The sequence below is a fragment of the Hypanus sabinus genome, chromosome 5, assembly GCF_030144855.1.
Source record: "Hypanus sabinus isolate sHypSab1 chromosome 5, sHypSab1.hap1, whole genome shotgun sequence".
NCBI classification, from domain to species: Eukaryota; Metazoa; Chordata; class Chondrichthyes; order Myliobatiformes; family Dasyatidae; genus Hypanus; species Hypanus sabinus.
The window spans coordinates 132958296-132977960 of record NC_082710.1 but is presented as its reverse complement, the minus strand read 5'-3'; the positions used below and the strand labels follow the sequence as shown (position 1 = coordinate 132977960).

Here is a 19665-nt window from a genome sequence, read left to right as displayed (position 1 = left end):
ACTTTCCAGTGAGTATCGGATAGTAGGTCAGTTGGAGATGTGTGTGTGTAACTGGGCATTGGGTAGGAAGGGCCTGTTACCGTGCTTTGTCTTTTAATAAAAGAAAAAGGTGAGAAAATACATCCCTTTCTTTGCAGTGTTGCTTGCACTGATATATTGCTACTATTTTGTTCAGTTTTTGACAAAATTAAGATAATTAAGGTGAATTTTTATTTATTTATTATTATTATTTTTTATTAGTTTTTCAAAACATTTTACAAATTAAAAACCCCAAATCCCAATGAGGAACATTAAAACAGTGCAAAATTAAGCATACAATAACAATATGCTACAAAGGAAGAGAGTTTAGCAAAAAAAAAGCACCTGAATTAAAGACAAGTAAGCTTAGTGTCCTCCCCAAGCCCCACAACACAAGAAAAAACAACAGCAACTCCAGACCAACCACAACACAATATAGAGAGTATAAGTCAGGACAGCCAAACTCCCAGACTGTGAATACACTCAGCAACAGAGGATAATAATGCCTTCTACCAGAAAAAAAGGAGTTAAAAGCAAGGGACCGAAAAGAAAAAAAAACCCTAGTCAAGAGGAAGGTTATGAAAGTACTCGATAAAAGGTCCCCAGACCTTATGGAACTTTAGATCCGAATTGAGAACTGAATAATGAATTTTTTCGAGGTCCAAACAGGCCATGATGTCGTTAAGCCATTGAGCATGAGTGGGCGGGGCAACATCTCTCCATCTGAGGAGGATCAAGCGTCTAGCCAGGAGAGAGGCAAAGGATAATATTCGGCATTTGGTCGGACCCAGACATAAATCTGTCTCACCCCAAAAATCGAACAGAGCAATTAAGGGGTTTGGTTCTAGGTGCTGATTCAGAATACACGATAACGTAGTGAAGACATCTTTCCAGAATTTCTCCAAGCTAGGACAGAGCCAGTACATATGAATGAGAGAGGCCACGCCCCTCTTGCATTTATCACAGAGCGGACTAACGCTAGGGTAGAATATTAAGGTGAACTTTTGAGTATTACTCTCCCTGTATGTTGCCACCATCACCACTTCTTCATCACATACTTTTCTCTGTCTTATTATTGAATCATTAAATGTTGAACTTGTTTCCGAGCCAACTGATCCCTCTCACCCCATATCACCCGCAACACTTCGCTTCCGTCTCTTGAGCATGCCTGAATTTACTTGTTCCAGCAGAAGTGCCCATACTTTGTGTAGCTGAGTTGTGAACTCTGGAATTCTCTTCCTGAACACTCCTTGTGTGTCTCGGGGCCATTTTCTTTTCTTTGATAAAGCACCTTGCATTAACAAATGCCTCGTAAATGAAAGTCACTGATGAATGAAACTTATTAGAATTATTAATGGAAAAGTTTAAAATCTTTTGATATTTGTAAGAGGAAAGAATAAATGTTTAATTTGTTTCGAAAATGTGGGTTGTGTGGACTTGTTTGCAGCTTTTCTTGGGGCACAAAGACAGGTCATGGATTCTCATCGTTAGTTGTGTAAATTGTAAGTTAAAATCAGAAAATAGTCTTTAATGTTCGCATGTTCCATCAAAGGCAGAATTTTTTTTAGAAGATTGAGGATCTGTCACCGATGTTTAAGAAACTATAAAGGAAGATCAGAGGTTTGGTAGGTCTCTAATCAGTGCGTTTTAAGTCTTTTTGATGTCTTTGGGCTAGCTGTTGATTTGTTGAGGTTCTGTCTGGCTCCATGTTCATTAAAACTGCATGAGAACAATATTGGTCCTTCAGCACATCTGGAACCGTCCATCTCAGGCAGTTTAAATGCTAAAACCATCTGCATGTTTGGACATGCACGATTTCTTGTTTCTCTCCGATCCTTCTGTTTCAGGTAATCAACATCTATTGGACTGATTGCAGGATGGATATACTGAAAAACATGAACAAGTGTTCTGGCAATTTTCCTTTTGTTCTCTCTTCCTTCAAAGTACATCCTAATTTTCATTATGGGATTCTGAATGATTGTTCCATTTCATATTATACTTGAGCCGCTTTTGACACTTGGTCTGTAAAATTGTTTTAAACCTTTTAATTTCTTTCAGAATTAACATTTCAAATGACCATTACTGGACCGATTAGATATAGAAAAGTAACTGAATTACAGTAAATATATATAATATATAATAGTTAAGTAGTGCAAAAACAGATTTTTTTAAAAAAAATAGTGAGATAGTGTTCATGGGTTCAATGTCCATTTAGAAATCAGATGGCAGAGGGGCAGAAGCTGTTCCTCCAGCACTAAGTGTGTACCTTCAGGTTTCTCTTACCTGATGGTAACACTGAGAAGAGGGTATGTCCTTCCAGCATCTGCAAAATCTCTAGTGTCTCTGTCTTTTTCCAGTTACTTGTCTTGCTGAAAATGTGAACTGATAAAGATTCCCAGATCTGAAACATTAGCTGGTTCTCTTTCCACAGGTTTTTCCAATGCTCAGTTTTTATTTGTGTCCTAGAGCTTTTGTTTCGCACTTCTGTATTCCTGCATTCACAGCTGTAATGGTTGCTACCTATTTATCTCCATGTGAGCAAGTAATAACATTACCTTGTCTGGAGTGGGTGATCATATTTGTTAGGGAGCTTTCACCTTTCTGAGATGTTTGCTGTGAGAAAGTAAACCTGACCCCCCCCCCCCCCCCTTCAGTCTTTGTGAACCTGTGCTTATGGCCTATCTGTACTCTATTTCATAATGTCAACCATTTGACATTCTTACTGTAAATCAGCCTGCCTGCCTTGACATCTTCTCAGGTCTAAACCCTTAGACTTTGCTCATCTAGTTTTCTGGATTTGACGTGTGCCTAATTGTGTTTATTGAGTAAGATATCTAATTTGGTCTTCACCATGCTGAAAATGCTGCTCCTGTAAGGCTTGGTTGAGATTAGATGGGGTATTTTCATGATTGCATTGAGAAGCAGGGCTTTAATATGCAAGAGTATGTTCATTGTGAGCTGTAGAAACTGTGGCTAGTTTCCCACCTAAAATGGTGTCCAGTCACCTGTGTTGACCTTTGCACAGTTTACTTTGTGGGCAGAGTTGCTTGGTGATCTAAGTACACGATCATTTTTTCCAACCACACCTCCCCTGATTCTTATGATGCATAATCATTAGTTTTCAGAGAATCGTGCATGAGGTGGCCATTGGCCCTGCACTTTGATAGAGTGATTCAATTAATTCCACTTTCCTCTAGGGTCCACAAGTGAGTGAGTGAGCAACTGGCCAAGTTTATCTGTCCTTCTCTTGTGTTTAGTTGCTCTGTAATCAGGAAGAAAGTTCCATTGAACATCACAGCTTACTTCTGGTGGTAGATTTGGGCAGGTTAGATACCAAGAGTTCATCCTGCGGGCCAGAGACTGTTGATGACAGGGCACAACCGCGCAATAGGTTAGATGGGTGTATGTATGTGTAGAGAAATACCTTTTATATGTTTGAGTCGAGATGCATTCTATATTAAGTTGAAGTTTTTAGCTAAGCACAGAGGAGTGTCGTGTACTCAATATTTCAGTAATATTCGAGTGATATATTAAATTGTTTAATTAAGCATTCTCTGTTTACATAATTCATTACGGGTTAGTTAGATGTAAGAAGTACGTGAATGCCTTATGTCATTATGCCACTACTAAAGTAAAACCAAAGTAGACACGTTTCCAGGGCCCCTATGTTCTTCTTTCGAATAGTTTTTGGAGTTACAAAATGAAACGCATGCCTGGGTGTTATGATTTGTCCACTGATGCTCCCATAATGTGGTTTGGGTTAAGTAGACCATATGAAACACAGAATGTTATTGGTAATCATGTGTTCTGTAAATTAGCAACCCTTAGATTCTTGGAAAGATGAGCAAGGCTCTCCACCAATTCTGATCTGCCTTGGCAGAAGAATAAAGCTAGTTTTAACTAAACTAAGAGGGTAGAGGAGCATCATCAACATGGTATGAACTGATCCAGAAGTACTTCCTAATCAGCCCATAGTGTTTGGCCTGGAATTTTCATTATGGCAAGTAGGATGTGGGAGATTGGCCGTCATTGACTGGGAATGGCCGAGTCCTGAGGTAATATGAAAATGGGTAATGAATTTGATACCAGCTGAGTGTACCTCACTTTGTAATTTGGGATTGGACCATAAAATAATAGGAGCAGAAGTAGACCATTCGGCCCATTGAGTCTGTGCCGCCATTCAGTCATGGGCTGATCCGATTCTTCCGGTCATCCCCACTCCCTGTCTTTTACCCCATACCCTTTGATGCCCTGGATAATCAAGCATCTATCAACCTCTGTCTTAAATACACCCAATGACTCAGATTACATGTGATCAAACCTCAGGTCTGCGGCCAGAACGTTAGAGTGCCTTGAGAAATCGGGTGGGGTGGGAAAGAAAGCTGTGGAAATTGTTGTCCTGCTAACAAGCCTCATTCCAAAGTGTAAAGGAAATTACTGTTGAGTAAATATTCCTCTGGTTCTTGTTGAGCTACGCAACGATGACACTTTATTAACTTAACATTTATTGTGCTTGAGGCAATAGGAATTTGTTGTTTAGAATATTGACTGGACAAGTTGTGCGAAATTATTTATGGTTGGGCTGCAAGAAAATTTGCAGTGCAAGATTACCAACTGTGCAACACTCGTAAATCAAAATGACTGCGGATTTATCTTCCAGTTTCTCAATTTCACACCATTTGCCAACATCATCATGTCTGTCTGTCAAATGAGATACTATTCAGCTGTCCTACAAATGGGAGTAGATAACTCGAAATGCAAATAACTTTTGTCTGGTGTCCTGGCCAATGTTTTTCCTTTGGGCAGCATTGGATACAATGCGGATCGTACCTCCAGAAAGTACTTCACTGGCAGAGTTGATGGACAAAGCGAGGCCTATAGAGGATCTGAATTTGGATCCCATTCTCTCCAATGTTGTAATCCCTGGTTATAACTGGTCTATCCTGAGAGGAATGTGAGGCAGCCATGCCTTCCACAACTGCAATCAAAGGGCAAATAGAAGTAAACATTTTACATGATTTGCAGATGGAAGCGAGTGGCTCATGTCATTTGTTTTTTTCTTTCTTCAGTATGAAACTTTCAAACAAGAGGAGGAAGCAAAGATCAAAACGGAAGGGCAGAAAGTCAATCCGCGTGTTTACTTCATGAAACAGACCATCAGTAATGCCTGCGGGACTATTGGACTTATACATGCGCTGGCAAACAATCAGGATAAGTTGGAATTTGGTGAGTGTTTCTGAGCAACAGCTGCATTTGGGCTCAAGGAGAGTGCAGGCCTTGTTTATTGTGGGCACCCGTGTCTTATCACTTTTCTCCATTTTGTGTGTGTTCTTGACACTGAACCTGTGTATATATAATTGTGATTTATGCTGCCTTTGATCAGGTGACAGAAGCGGTGAGCCGGTCAGAGGATGCCTTAGCCAGAGCTCTCACTCCACTTTAATTTGAAGAGACGCTTTTTAATTTGAAGGGCTGCATGCAGTCGGACGTCGGTTTTGGTGGTGTTGGTTGCCCCATTAATGGAAGGTAGCAGTCGGCCCATGGAAAGCTGGTTACTTGTACCGATCGCAAGAAGGTTGTCAATTGTGTGTGGAACTAGAATCCAGCAGGAATGAATAGAAGCTAGGGAAAAAAAACTGTGAAGTGGTGGAAGAGAATTCATTCCTTCCCTCTGCCATTTAATTTTGTTTACATGTGGAAGTCTTAAAATATAGTTAGTGAATGGGAGCGGGAGGAAGAGAAGATGTAAAGGTCTGACAGTAGAGAATCTTTGCTCAAGTACTCCAGATGTCTCCACAGTGGCTGTCATTGGAGTGTAATGAGACTGAATTTTCCTACAGCATCAATAGTGACCAGGCGTGTCTGGTTGTATTACTGGGACAGTCAAGGACTGAGTCTCACTTACTCAACAATCCTGTTACACAGTCTTGGGTTCAGGAATTCTCCCTTTATACATTTAGTCACCAAAAATCAGAATGGAACTGAAAAGAAAGGGATAAGGATTTGGGTACAAAGAGAACACCTATTTGTTTTGAAAGAAAACTGCAACAGGAGCAAAGATCAAACTGATCAGTCAACAAGCTACTGCTTTGTATTAAGCTGCAGGCTTCCAACAGGAGAAAGGTTGATTACAATCATAACCTGCACTGCTCTAGTAGTCCCTTTTAATTTATCAAGACTCATCAGTGAAGCATGAACAAACAAAAAATGATCCCACGATATGGGACAATGATTAAATACTTGGTCAATGAGATGGGTTTGAAGTAAAGTCTTAAAAAATAACAAGGGTGAGACGTAGAGAGATTTGTTGAAGGATATTTCAGAACTCGAGGACTTGAAAACTGAAGGCAATGGCACCAGTGGTAGAGTCGATATACTCACAAATAAAACCCTGATCAATGTGCTGCCAAATTATTTAGAAATCCTGATCATTTGGAATCTGGTTTAACTGGTGATATTTTGTGATGTCCATTCACTGGGTCCTGCACTAGTGTAAAGTTGACTAAAATGTTACTACTTAACTTTTTTAAAGGAATTAAAAGGGGCATGGCAACATTAATGAAATAATTTCCAATAGTTCAGAAAATCGGTAGATAGATTATGCCAGACTAATAGATTTTCTGTGCAGTTTACAGGAGAATGGTTTATCAATGACAAACTAAGGAAAGCTGAGTATTCGCTGAAGGCCCAAGAGTACATAAATGATTGGCAGAGACCAGGATTTACACAGGGGCTTTGCACCAAACTGACATCATGCACTTAATATCTAATATCTTGGCATCTATTTTTCTCTTTTGGTGCTCGATTGAAGTGTGGGTTTATTTCATACCTTCCATTGCAGCCACACAATCAACAACAGTAGAGACAGGAAATTACTGTGAATGTTAAAGATTGGAGATATTGTTCTTGCAAATTCTCTGCATCTGATATGGTTCATTTGTTGGCTTTTCTTGTGTGTGTGGTTGGGTTTATTTTAATGACTAAAATGGCTTTCCTCTCCAACCTCTCTTATTTCCACATGAAGACAAATCCTTTTCTATAATGATGGGTCTTGATCCAGGGGAGCTGCTGAGGTTTGTTACTGGGATTAAGCACTTTTTAAATTTGAAAGCAGCTGTAATCTGGATTGCAAGATTACAACTAGAAAACTCTAGAAGTACACAGAGGCCAGGCAGCATCAGTGGACGAAGGCTGATGCCCCAGGCTATGTACAACTCATTTCTGCGCTCTGACAGCACTCAGCAAGCCCTGTAACCTGAGTGAAATTGAGGCTGGGTCATAAATGTTGACGTTACTGCCAATGTGCACCTTGTTATTCCACCTTTCCCTTGCCCTCCCTCAAAGAAGTTACTGATTATTGTATTCTCAGTTTGTTATCCTCCAGCTTGCAGGCAGTGATCCACAGGCACAGTGGAATCTGATTGGATTTGGCTGAGGGGCCTGTAGTCCCCAGGTTAGGAAACCCCTGCCATAGAGTCATACAGGCCCAGCCCATTTGCTCTATGCCAACCAAGATTTGCATCTAATCTAGTCCCATTTGGCCTATATTGCTTGAAACCTTTCATATCCGTGTATCTCTTCCAGTGGCTTTGTAAATGTTACGTACCTGCCTCAACCTCTTCCTCTGGCAGCTCGTTCCATATGCTGCACTGATCACCCCCGGGTGATAATTTTTTTTTTCAGTAATTACTCCCCATTAAATTCCTCTCATCTCATCCTTCAACCTATGACCTTCAGTTCTTGATTCCACATCCCAGGAGAAAAGTCTGTGTGCACTCACCACATCTGTACCCCTCACAATCTTACACACCATCATAAGATCACCCCCTATTCTCCTGCACTCCAAGAATAAAGTCCCAAGCTCCTCAACCTCTTGAAGCTAGTTTCCGAATGATTTTATTGTTTGATATCAGTACGGTGATTCTTGCTTTGCGTTTTCATCATACCATGGCATAGCCCTTTTCTCTCTCTGAAAAATCCTCCTTTTAATTTGCCTTTATTCCATTAGTTAAAACTCTGATAATCCATCTCTCTTGGGACTTGCTTAGTGTCAAACGAGCTGATTCCCAGACTATTAGATATTAGGCAATACACTTATTTCAATTTTTTTAAACATATTACATAGTGAACTTAATGTTTATAAATGGAGCAAGAAATATGCAAGCACTACTTACAGCACTGTACGAAAGTCTGTGGCGGACATGTATGGCTAGGATGTCTAGGATTTTTGCACAATACTGTAGTAATGTTATGTATTGCACTGTACTGCTGCAACAGTAAAACACCAATTTCATGATGTGTGAGTGATGATAAACCTGATTCTAATATGGGTTTCTCTTATGGACTGAGAGTAGGAAGGGGACAGGGAGAGGGGAATGATGATTGGGGAAAAGGAGAGGGGAGGGTGTGGAAATTGCCAGAGAGGCATTCTGTAATGATCAGTAAACAAATTGTTTGAAATCAAAAGACCTTGCCTGGTGTCTCAGGACTGGGCAAGTTTACACCCTTGTCAGCCCCCAGCCTGGCACTCCTTCTCTGCCACCTGTCCCACACCCATCCCACGATGCTTTACCTTCGCCATTCCCAATATCCTTTGCTCCCAGCAGATTTACTGCCTCGCTCTCTGCTCCATGTTGACAAATACAGTATTGTGCAGAAGTCGTAGGCGATATACATATTCCTGAGACTTTTGCACGGTACTGTTGATGTGCAGTGCAGAGTATATTGACTGGTTGCATCTTGGACTGGTATGCAAACACCAATGTGGAAAAGCCCACAAAAGTAGTAGTACAGCCCAGTCCATCACAGGGAAAAGCCCTCTTCACCTTTGCGAATATCTACGTGGAGCGCTGTCACAGGAAAACAGCGTCTATCATCGAGGACTGCCGTCATCCAGGCCATGCTCTCTTCTCTCTGCTGCCATCAGGAAAGGGAACAGGAGCCTCCGGATCCACACCACCAGGTTCAGGAATAGTTATTAACCTTCACCCATCAGGCTCTTGAATCCAGAGGGGATAACTTCACTCACCCCATCACCGAACTCCCACTGAAAAGGACTCGCTTTCATGGACTCTTCTCAAGTTCTCAATATTTATTTGTTTGTTAACTTTTTAAAATTTTCTTTCCATATGAACACATTGGTTGTTTGTCCTTTATGTACATTGGATCTGTTGTGTTTCTCTGTGTGTACCATGAATGCCTGCAAGGAAATTAATCTGGGCTTAGAATATGGTGACGTATCTGTACATTGATAATTTATTTTGAACCTTGATCGTCTGAGCAGGCTGTGATCTCTGTACACTTGCTAGATTGTGCAGAAGAGAATGGGATAAATAAACACAGAAGCTTAAACTTGCTTGAAGTCCATTCAGCCCAGTGGTGCTGTGCTATCTCTTGGCTAGATCAATCTTAAAACTAATTATTGCCCATGGTGAAGGGCTTAGAAATATTTATCCTTTTAAAAGATATAGGAACCTCTGCCTCAATCATTCCATGGTGAGGTCTGTATGTAACAACTGTTACTTCTTGGCTCTAACTCTGGTTGAATTGTTAACTTCCATTCACTGACTCCCGACCAAATGAATGTCCTATTTTTGGCCTCTGACAACTGACTTCATCCAAATTATGCTATTAACCAGGCAGCCAAATCCGCAACACAGTCCTCAGATTGTTGCTAAACCATTTTCTTGGATTCTGTCCTTGTTCAACAGACGTAATTTGTTACTGCCAGTTCAATAATCCTATACACGACCTTTCATTATACTGTATATTTGTTGTAGTTATCATGTAATGATGCATGGTGTAGTCTCTATTTACTACACATTGTTTTATTGCAGTTTTAGAGATACTGTAAGGTTTATTGCACTCTTAAGATGGATGTAATTTCATTGCAGAGTATAGGGGAAAGTTTTTAATTCTGAATTGCACGATATATGATGCTGTGTGGTTCTTTGGCTTCACTGACTTTGCATTAGCTTACAAAGAGGTTATTGGGTTATATAATTGGGTGAGTTAATTAATTATAATATATGGAAATGATTCTGTGCATATGGGTTCTTAAACCTCATGAGCCAATGTCCTGTCTCTCACTGAGAGTTGGTGAGCAGAACTATACCGCAAGCTGAGCTAGTATCTGTGAGATGTGGTGTGCATCTGACCCATCCTCCCTTGGCAGAGTCCGTGTGTACACCTGTCTCCAGCTCTGGTTACGTGGGATTTCACAGTTCCAGTGATTCCAGTATGGCCTGCATGTTCCGCCCCTCTCGGGTTGTTCCACTGTCACAGTGTGGCTCTAACAGGTTTTTTGTTAAGTCGAGTCTGCCTCTTCGTGACCTCATGGACCCCTGCACACCAAGCCATCTTGGTGGAAACTGCCTCTCTAAGATCCCCCAAGGTCATACACATTGTCTGAGTAATACTATCTATCCATTGTAGCCTCTGTCGTCCTCCTTCCTTTACCTTCTGCTTTGCCTAACATGAGAGCCTTCTCCAAGAAATCCTGTCTTCTCATGATGTGGCCAAGATATTTGAGCTTTTGTCCAATAAGCCTCCTAGTGAGCAGTCTGGCTGTATTTCTTCCAAGTATTGACTTGTTGGATCTTCTTGCTTCCAACGAACTCTGAACACTCTCCTCCAGCACCCAAGTTCAAAGGCGTCGAATCTTTTGTATTCAGCCTTACTAATAGTCTGGCTCTCACAGCTATACATCACAACTGGAAATACCATAGACGGATCTTCGTAGACAATGTTATGTCTCTCCCCTTCAGTATTTTATCTAAATTTACCATTGCTACCCTCCCCAGAAGAAAGTGCCGTTTAATTTTGTGGCTGCAGTTAACATCTATAGAAATCTTTGCACTGAGGAAGACAAAATCTATCACTGCTTCCACTTCCTTTACATTAATTACTGTGGAGATAGTAGAGCTGGTTAACATAATACTGAGCAACAAACCAGCTTTTGCACTTTCTTCTTTCACTTTGATTAGAAGCTTCCTCAGATTGTCCTTTCTTTCAGCCATTCGAGTAGTATCGTCCGCATGTCTGAGGTTGTTAGTATTTCATTCAGCATTTGTGATTCCAACATTTGAATCCTCTAGACCAACATTCCTCATGATGTGTTCAGCATATACACACCCCATTTCCAGAAAAGTTGGGATATTTTCCAAAATGCAATAAAAACAAAAATCTGTGATATATTAATTCACATGAACCTTTATTTAACTGACAAAAGTACAAAGAAAAGATTTTCAGTAGTTTTACTGACCAACTTAATTGTATTTCATAAATATACACAAATTTAGAATTTGATGGCTGCAACACACTCAACAAAAATTGGGACAGAGGCATGTTTACCATTGTGTTCCTTTTAATAACACTTTTTAATCGTTTTGGAACTGAGGATACTAATTGTAGTAGATTTGCAATTAGAAATTTTGTCCATTCTTGCTTGATATAAGACTTCAACTGCTCAACAGTCCGTGGTCTCCGTTGTCTGATTCTCCTCTTCATGATGCGCCATACATTTTCAATAGGAGATAGATCTGGACTGGCAGCAGGCCAGTCAAGCACACGCACTCTGTGTCTACAAAGCCAGAATGTGGTCTGGCATTGTCCTGCTGAAATAATCATGGACGTCCCGGGAAGAGACGTCACCTTGATGGCAACATATGTCTCTCTAAAATCCTAATATACACCTCAGAGTCAATGGTACCTTCACATACATGCAACTCACCCATGCCGTGGGCACTGATGCACCCCCATACCATCACAGATGCTGGCTTTTGCACCTTTCGCTGATAAAAATCAGGATGGTCATTTTCATCTTTGGCACGGAGAACTCGACGCCCGTTTTTTCGAAAACTAGCTGAAATGTGGACTCATCTGACCACAGCACATGGTTCCACAATCTTTTGGTCCATCTGAGATGAGCTCGGGCCCAGAGAACTCGCCGGCGTTTCTGCATAAAGTTGATGTATGGCTTCCTCCTTGCGTAATACAGTTTCAAGTTGTATTTCTGGATGCACCGATGGACTGTGTTAAGTGACAATGGTTTTCCGAAGTACCCCCGAGCCCAGGTGGCTATAATTGTCACAGTAGCATGACGGTTTCTTAGGCAGTGCCGCCTGAGGGCTCAAAGATCACGCACATTCAACAGTGGTTTCCGACCTTGCCCTTTACGCACTGAGATGTCTCTGAATTCTCTAAATCTCTTCACAATATTATGTACTGTAGATGTTGAAAGACCTAAATTCTCTGCAATCTTACGTTGGGAAATGTTCCTTTTGAACTGACTAACAATTCTCTCATGAATTTTGGCACAAAGGGGTGAGCCACCACCCATCCTTGCTTGCAAAGACTGAGCCTTTGATGGACTCTACTTTTATACCCAGTCATGATACCTCACCTGCTACCAATTAGCCTGCCTAATGTGGAGACTTCCAAACCGGTGTTACTTGAATATTCTGTGCACTTTTCAATCTTATTTTAACTCTGTCCCAACTTTTGCTGAGTGTGTTACAGCCATCAAATTCTAAATTTGTGTATATTTACAAAATACAATTAAGTTTGTCAGTAAAACTATTAAAAATCTTTTCATTGTACTTTTGTCAGTTAAATAAAGGTTCACGCGAATTAACATATCACAGATTTTTGTTTTTATTGCATTTTGGAAAATATCCCAACTTTTCTGGAAATGGGGTTTGTAGATTAAATAAGTTGGGTGACAGAATGCAGCCTTGTCGTACTCCTTTCCCAATCTTGAACCAATTTGTTGTTCCATGTTCAGTTCTAACTGTTGCTTCTGGATCTTTGTACAAGCTTCTCATAAGGCAGATCAGATGTCCAGCTATCCCCATTTCATTAAGGATTTACCATAGTTTTTTATGGTCCACACTATCAAAGGCTTTAAGAGTAGTCAATAATCGATTTCTCCATTATCCAGTGTAGGTTAGCAATTTGATCTCTGGTGCCTCTGCCTCTTCTAAAACCAGCCTGTACATCTGGCAGTTCTCATTTCATATATTGCTGGAGTCTTGCTTTCATGATCTTTAGTAGTACCTTGCTAGCATGTGAAATTGTTCGGTAATTTGAACATTCCTTTACATTTCCCTTCTTGGGAGTTGGGATATAAACTGATCTTTTCCAGTCTAATGGCCATCATTGGGTTTTCCAAATCTGCTGGCAAATTGCATGCAACACTGTTACAGCATCACCTTTTTAAAGTTTTAAACAGTTCAACAGGTATCAGTTCCTTAAACCGCAGAAGTGCTGAGGAAGGAGTAAATGTATTATCAGAGTTCATGTATGTCACCATATACAGCCCTGAGGTTCCTTTTCCTGTAGGTAATCACAGTAAACACAAAAATACAATAGAATCTATGAAAGACCATACCCAACCGAGCAGACAACAACCAATATGTAAAAAAAAGTGCAAATACAAGGGGGGGGGGGAGGAAATAATAACAGTAAATAAATAAGCTATAAATACCAAAAACATGAAATAAAGAATTCTGAATGTGAGTCCAGTTGAGTGATGGGGCACATGAAGTTGAGTGAAGTTATCCCCTCTGGTTCAAGAGTCTGATGGTTGAGGGGTAATAGCTGTTCTTAAGCCTGGTAGTATGGGTTGAGAGGCTCTTGAGTCACCTTCCTGATGGCAGCAGCGAGAAGAGAGCATGGCCTGGATGGTGGGGGCCCTTGATGGATGCTGCTTTTCTGTGACAACCCTCCACATGGGAGGTCTTTACCCGCGACGGACTAGACTGTATCCACTTCGTTCTGTAGGCCTTTCCATACAAGGACGTTGCTGTTTCCATACTAAGTCGTGAGGCAGCCAGTCAATATGTTCTCCACTACACATCTATAGAGGTTTGTCAGAGTTTTAGATGATGTGCCAAGACTTTGCACACTTCTAAGAAAGTAAAGGTGCTGGCTGTGCTTTCTTTGTAATGGCACTTGCACGCTGGACACAAGACAGATCCTCAGAAACGGTAACACCAAGGAATTTAAAATTGCTGACCCTCTCCACCTCTGATCCCCCCCGATGACAACCGGCTCATGGGCTCCAGTTTCATCCTCTTGGAGTCAATAATCACTTTCTTGGTCTTGCTTGAGTGAGAGGTTGTTGTGGCAACACTCAGCCAGATTTTCAGTCTCCTTCCCTGATGCTTATTTGGTACATGACAGTGGTGTCTTTGGCAGATTTAAATATGGCAGTGGAGCTGTGTCTAGCCTCTCAATCATAAGTATAATGTGAGTAGAGCAGGGAGCTAAGCACACAGCCTTGTGGTGTGCCCATGCTGTGGAAACTATGGAGGAGATGTTGTTGCAAATCTGTACTGACTGGGGTCTGCAAGTGAGGAGATTGAGGATCCAATTGCACAAGGAGGTATTGAGGCCTAGGACTTGAAGCTTATTGATTAGTTTTGAGGGGATGAAAGCATTGAATGCTGAGCTGTCCAGATGTTCCAGAGCTGAGTGAAGAGCCAATGAAATGGCATCTACTATTGACCCGTTGTGACAGTAGACAAATTGGAGTGGATCCAAGTCACCTCTCAGGCAGGAGTTGATATGTTTCATCACCAACCTCTCAAAGCACTTCTTCTCACTAGATTTAAGTGCTCCAGGGTGATAGTCACTGAGGCAAGTTACCACATCCTTCTTAGGTCCCAGTATAATGAAAGCCTGCTTGTAGCAGATAGGTACTTCAGACTGCTTAAGGTAAGAGGTTAAAGAGTATCAGTGAACACTGTAGCCAGTTGATCAGCACAGATCTTTGCTATTCAGCCAGATACCCCGTCTGTTTTGGCTGCTTTCCATGGGTTCACCCTCCAGAAGGCAGTTGGCAAGTTGGCCTCAGACTGAAATCACAGGGTCATCAGGGGCTATGGGTGTTTTGTGAAGGTGCCTCTATGTTTTGATGGTCAGAACAAGCATACAGGCCATTGAGCTCATCTGGGAGTGATGTCCTTTTGTCATGAATGTCAAGAGATTCAGGAGGAAAAATCACTCCCAGCACTGGGGATTTTGTGTACAAACTTCCTCTGTGACACGACAAAGGTGATTGAATGTGGACAATAGGGCTGAATGCTGGGGCAAGCTTTTCAAATTGTGTCTGTGAACTTGGAGCTATGTCATGCAAAATAAACCGATCTTTGATGAAGAGACGTTTCAGAATTAAGTTAATGTTGGCTTTGCTTGTACTGCTAGTGCTCAAGGTGACCCCGAGACCTGCAATGCTTGGAGGTTGCATTTGAATGTCAATCCATTCATTCCCCTGGCTTCATTTTGTCTTTAGTGTTTGCTCACACTCAATCGGTGACACAGAGTTTAGATGAGAACTGCTGATCTAGTAGCTTGGACCAAATACGGAGAATTTCTTGCAGCTACAGCTGGTCTTCAGAAGTTGGCTAGCTTGGAGCAATTGCACAACATACCTAGATCTGTAGTCCGTGCATTAGGTGTCTGATGTTTTCTTCAACAGGTTCCACAGGTTTTGTGGCTATCTGCGGGAGGACCAATCTCAACTTGTATTCCGTATACACACTTTGATCATAAATGTACTTTGAATCTTTGAAGGGTACCTGTTGGTTGTTTTTTGTTCTTTCAATCTTTATAACAGCTTCGAAGAAGCTGCTTACATAGGCCACATGCAGAGAACCAGTCGTGAAGGATTAAATATTTTAACACCTCTTCAATTTTTTAAAAACTGATGTACAAGATCTCATTCCAGTATAAATTATGTTACATTTAAAGTGAAAGTAACGTGTGCTGAAAATTGGATTTGGAAGATAACAACTAAACACACACTAATGATGAAGGCAAAGCAAACACTGACAGTAACCTCAAGACTTCAGTATTTAGATGCGCATCTACATTCTGCACAAGTAACTTTCAGTTCTGTGGGGTAATGATGGAAAGCTGGCAGTTGTCCCATTATTATTTCAGCAAAGACTTGGTTGTACGCTCATTCTTTTCCGCAGTGATGCCATTAGTAATGTAGTAATTTGTGTTTTGATTTTCCAGAAAGCGGTTCAGTTATGAAAAAATTTTTGGAAGATTCAGCCAGCTTAACTCCTGAAGAAAAAGCACAATACCTAGAAAAAGACGAGGTGACCTTTTTGTTTCAGGCTTTATGACATTATGTACTGATCTATTAAGAAAGTTACTTATTGACCATTACTCTTGCATCACTGAACAGTGTCCTCAATAAATAAGGAATCTTTTTTCCCTAACATTCTCACTTGTTCTCAAATCTCTCTCCGTGTTCCTATAACTTCCAGTCACATGATAGCCATCAAGATATTGTTGCCCCTTCAGTTCTTGCCTCCCTGATCATCTCCAGATATAATTACCCCTAGCGATGGCTTTTCATGAGCTATTGCAATAAACTTGTCCACATCTTTCCTCCTTCAAAATATTCACTGAAAGCTTGCTTTATGTTCAACGTTAGAGAGTGTATTGAATTTGGCGTGATTATGCTTCTTTGAGGGTTCTTCCATTATATTTAAAGGCAAAATCTAAGCACTTATTTTTTAAAAGGCGATATACTTTTAAAATAGTTGTCACCAACAAATGAGCTTTAACATATAATATGAAAGGATCACCAGGCATTTTAGTGAGACTGAGAGCAAAATGGCAAATTTGTTTGTGAATTTATTTATTTTTTTGCTTACTGAGATACAGCGAGGAATTAGTCCTTTGAGCCACACGGCCCAGCAATCCGCCAATTTAATCCCGAACTAATCACGAGACAGTTTGCAATGACCAGTTAACCTACCAGCCGGTATGTCCTTGGACTGTAGGAGGAAACCCACAAAGTCATGGTGAGAACCTACAAACTCAGTACAGACCGCGGTAGGCTTTGAATCCAGGTTGCCTGCACTGTAAAGCTTTGTGCTGGTCACGGCACCGCCATGCTGTGCAGCAGGGCGAGAGGTAAACTTAAAGTGCTTAATAATTCTTGTCTTCTTTACAGAGCATTCGTGTTACACATGAGTACAGTGCACAGGAAGGGCAAACTGAGGTAGGTTTATTTTGTTCGCTGTTGGTCTGCTCTGTGTGTATTCACCGATTGGTGTTAAATCCCTGTGCTGTCGCTTCATGCAAGAATAACACTTTAAGCAAGCAAGTGCCAGTGTTTGTGGGAGTTCACTTTGGGTGCAGAGGATATTTAAAGGATTTCTTTCAAGTTAAATATTACTGAGCTTCAAAAGCTGCCAGTGAAGCCTCCTGGATTTCTGCTGCATTGTTCTAAACCGCTGATGGTCATTTATTAACGGTGTTTGTGATTGTGCACATGCATATGATTTCACTTCCCATTCCTGAGACCCAAGCACTTCAATCCATGTTCCCATTCAGGCGTATTGTTGGATGAGCAGTCTACTGTCTGACCTGCTGTCTCTGAGATGAGATCTTAAAATTGGCCTTGAGGGGTAATGTGAGTGGGGTGAGATTGAATGAAAGGGCTAGCGGAGCTTTGATTACACCAACGCTTGCAAAAGGAGCATTTCTGTGATTGTAAAGGTTTCAGCTGGTCAGTGGGTAATTACACATTGGTGTACGAGAAGAGAAATTGATATAATTAAGGAAATATTTATGATCGAGAGGATCTTGGGTGTGCCTGTTGGAATTGCTAGAGACAGCACCCAAAGTATTTACTGAAGACACCGCATCTCTGACCCATTAAAATGGGTGAGGAAACTTTCCTTCAATAAATTGCCCTTATGAGTGCCAGCATAATGGAAGAGACCAAATTGTGTGTGCATATAGGGAGATGAGTGTGTTTAATTTTAAAAGATCCATAGCAATTAACAGCTGAGGCTACCAGCATTGGTTAACTGTATCACCGGATTGCAGAACAAACTCCATCTGTTTGTGCTCAATTGCCCACGGCAGCAGCAGACGTTTTCCGTGAGTATCTCCGAGTTGGAAATTTTCTTTTGCTGGTTTTCTCAGAAAGTAGCTTTCAGTCTGGCTCGTAGGAGAACATGAGTGGTGTCATGAAAGTCCCTGGCCCCAGCTCGAGTGATCCAAAGAGCCATTGTTCCTCCCCATAAAAGTGTTGTAGGTTTCAGAACATCGAACATAGCGTGGTAACAGCCTTTCGGTCCATGATATTATGCAAAATTTTAACCTATTCTAAGATCAATCTAACCCTTCGCTGCTACATACCTTCCATTTTTCTATCATCCATATGCCTATCGAAAAGTTTCTTAAAAGTCACTACTGTATGTGCCTCCTCCACCACCTCTGGCAGGGCTTTCCACTCACTGTGTTTTAAAAAAAAATAATAATAAGCAAACAATTAAGCTGACCTCTGACATCACTACTGTATTTTCCACTAATCACCTTAAAATTATGCCTCCTTGTATCAGCCATTTTTGCCCTTGGAAAAATCTCTTGCTATCCACTCAATCTTCTCATCCTCCTTTGCTGGGAATTCCGGAAATGTAGAGAGGAGGGTGGGTTTGGGTATGGTGTGTGCACCCATGGGTCCCATCGCCCCTGGAATGGGAAAAGGTGCTAGTGGATAGGAACATGCACTGCATGCTGGAGGAACTCAGCAGGCCAGGCAGCATCTATGGGAAAGGGTACAGTCAACATTTTGTACTGAACCCCTTCATCAGGACTGGAGAAAAAAAGATGAGGAGTCAGGGTTAGGAGGTGTGGGCAGGAGATGAGAAACACAAGGTGATGAGTGAAACTGGGTGGGAGAGGGGTGACGTAAAGAGCCGGGAAGTTGATTGGAAGAGGTACAGGGCTGGAGAAGGGGGAGTCTGATAGAAGACGGAAGGTTATGGAAGAAAGAAAAGGAAGAGTACCACCAGAGAGGTGAAGGGCAGATAAAGGTGAGAAAGGGGAATGGGAATGATAAAGCGAGGGGGCGACATTACCGGAAGTTGGAGAAATCGCTGTTCATGTTGTCTGGTGGATAGTAACTAACTTCCATAGTTGTTGTATGACTTGTTTCTATACAAGTCCATAGTTGGATGCATCAGCAAGGGAGATGAGGCTGAGTACAGGGCTACGGTGGGAAACTTTGTCACATGGTGCGAGCAGAATATTCTGCATCTTAATGTGAAAAAGACTAAGGAGCTGGTGGTGGACCTGAGGAGGGCTAAGGTACCGGTGACCCCTGTTTCCATCCAAGGGGTCAATGTGAACATAGTGGAGGATTACAAATACTCGGGGATACGAATGGACAATAAACTGGACTGGTCAAAGAACACTGAGGCTGTCTACAAGAAGGGTCAGAGCCATCTCTACTTCCTGAGGAGACTGAGGTCCTTTAACATCTGCCGGACAATGCTGAGGATGTTCTACGAGTCTGTGGTGGCCAGTGCTATCATGTTTGTTGTTGTGTGCTGGGGCAGCAGGCTGAGGGTAGCAGACACCAACAGAATCAACAAACTCATTCGTAAGGCCAGTGATGTTGTGGGGGTGGAACTGGACTCTGCGTTGGTGCCTGAAAAGAGGATGCTGTCCAAGTTGCATGCCATCTTGGACAATGTCTCCCATCCACTCCATAATGTACTGGTTAGGCACGGGAGTACATTCAGCCAGAGACTCATTCCACCGCGATGCAACACTGAGCGTCATAGGAAGTCATGCCTGCCTGTGGCCATCAAACTTTACAACTCCTCCCTT

At 41.6% G+C, this 19665-nt stretch overlaps 1 protein-coding gene across 1 annotated transcript in view; it reads left to right on the top strand.

Moving 5' to 3' along the window:
* The window catches only part of uchl3 (ubiquitin carboxyl-terminal esterase L3 (ubiquitin thiolesterase)), a 67296-nt gene that overhangs the window by 16724 nt on the left and 30907 nt on the right, over window positions 1-19665 (top strand). The window contains exons 3-5 of the mRNA XM_059970414.1: window positions 5088-5244; window positions 16042-16127; window positions 16994-17041. Coding sequence (XP_059826397.1) covers window positions 5088-5244; window positions 16042-16127; window positions 16994-17041 — 291 coding nt within the window. The remainder of the gene's footprint in view (window positions 1-5087; window positions 5245-16041; window positions 16128-16993; window positions 17042-19665) is intronic.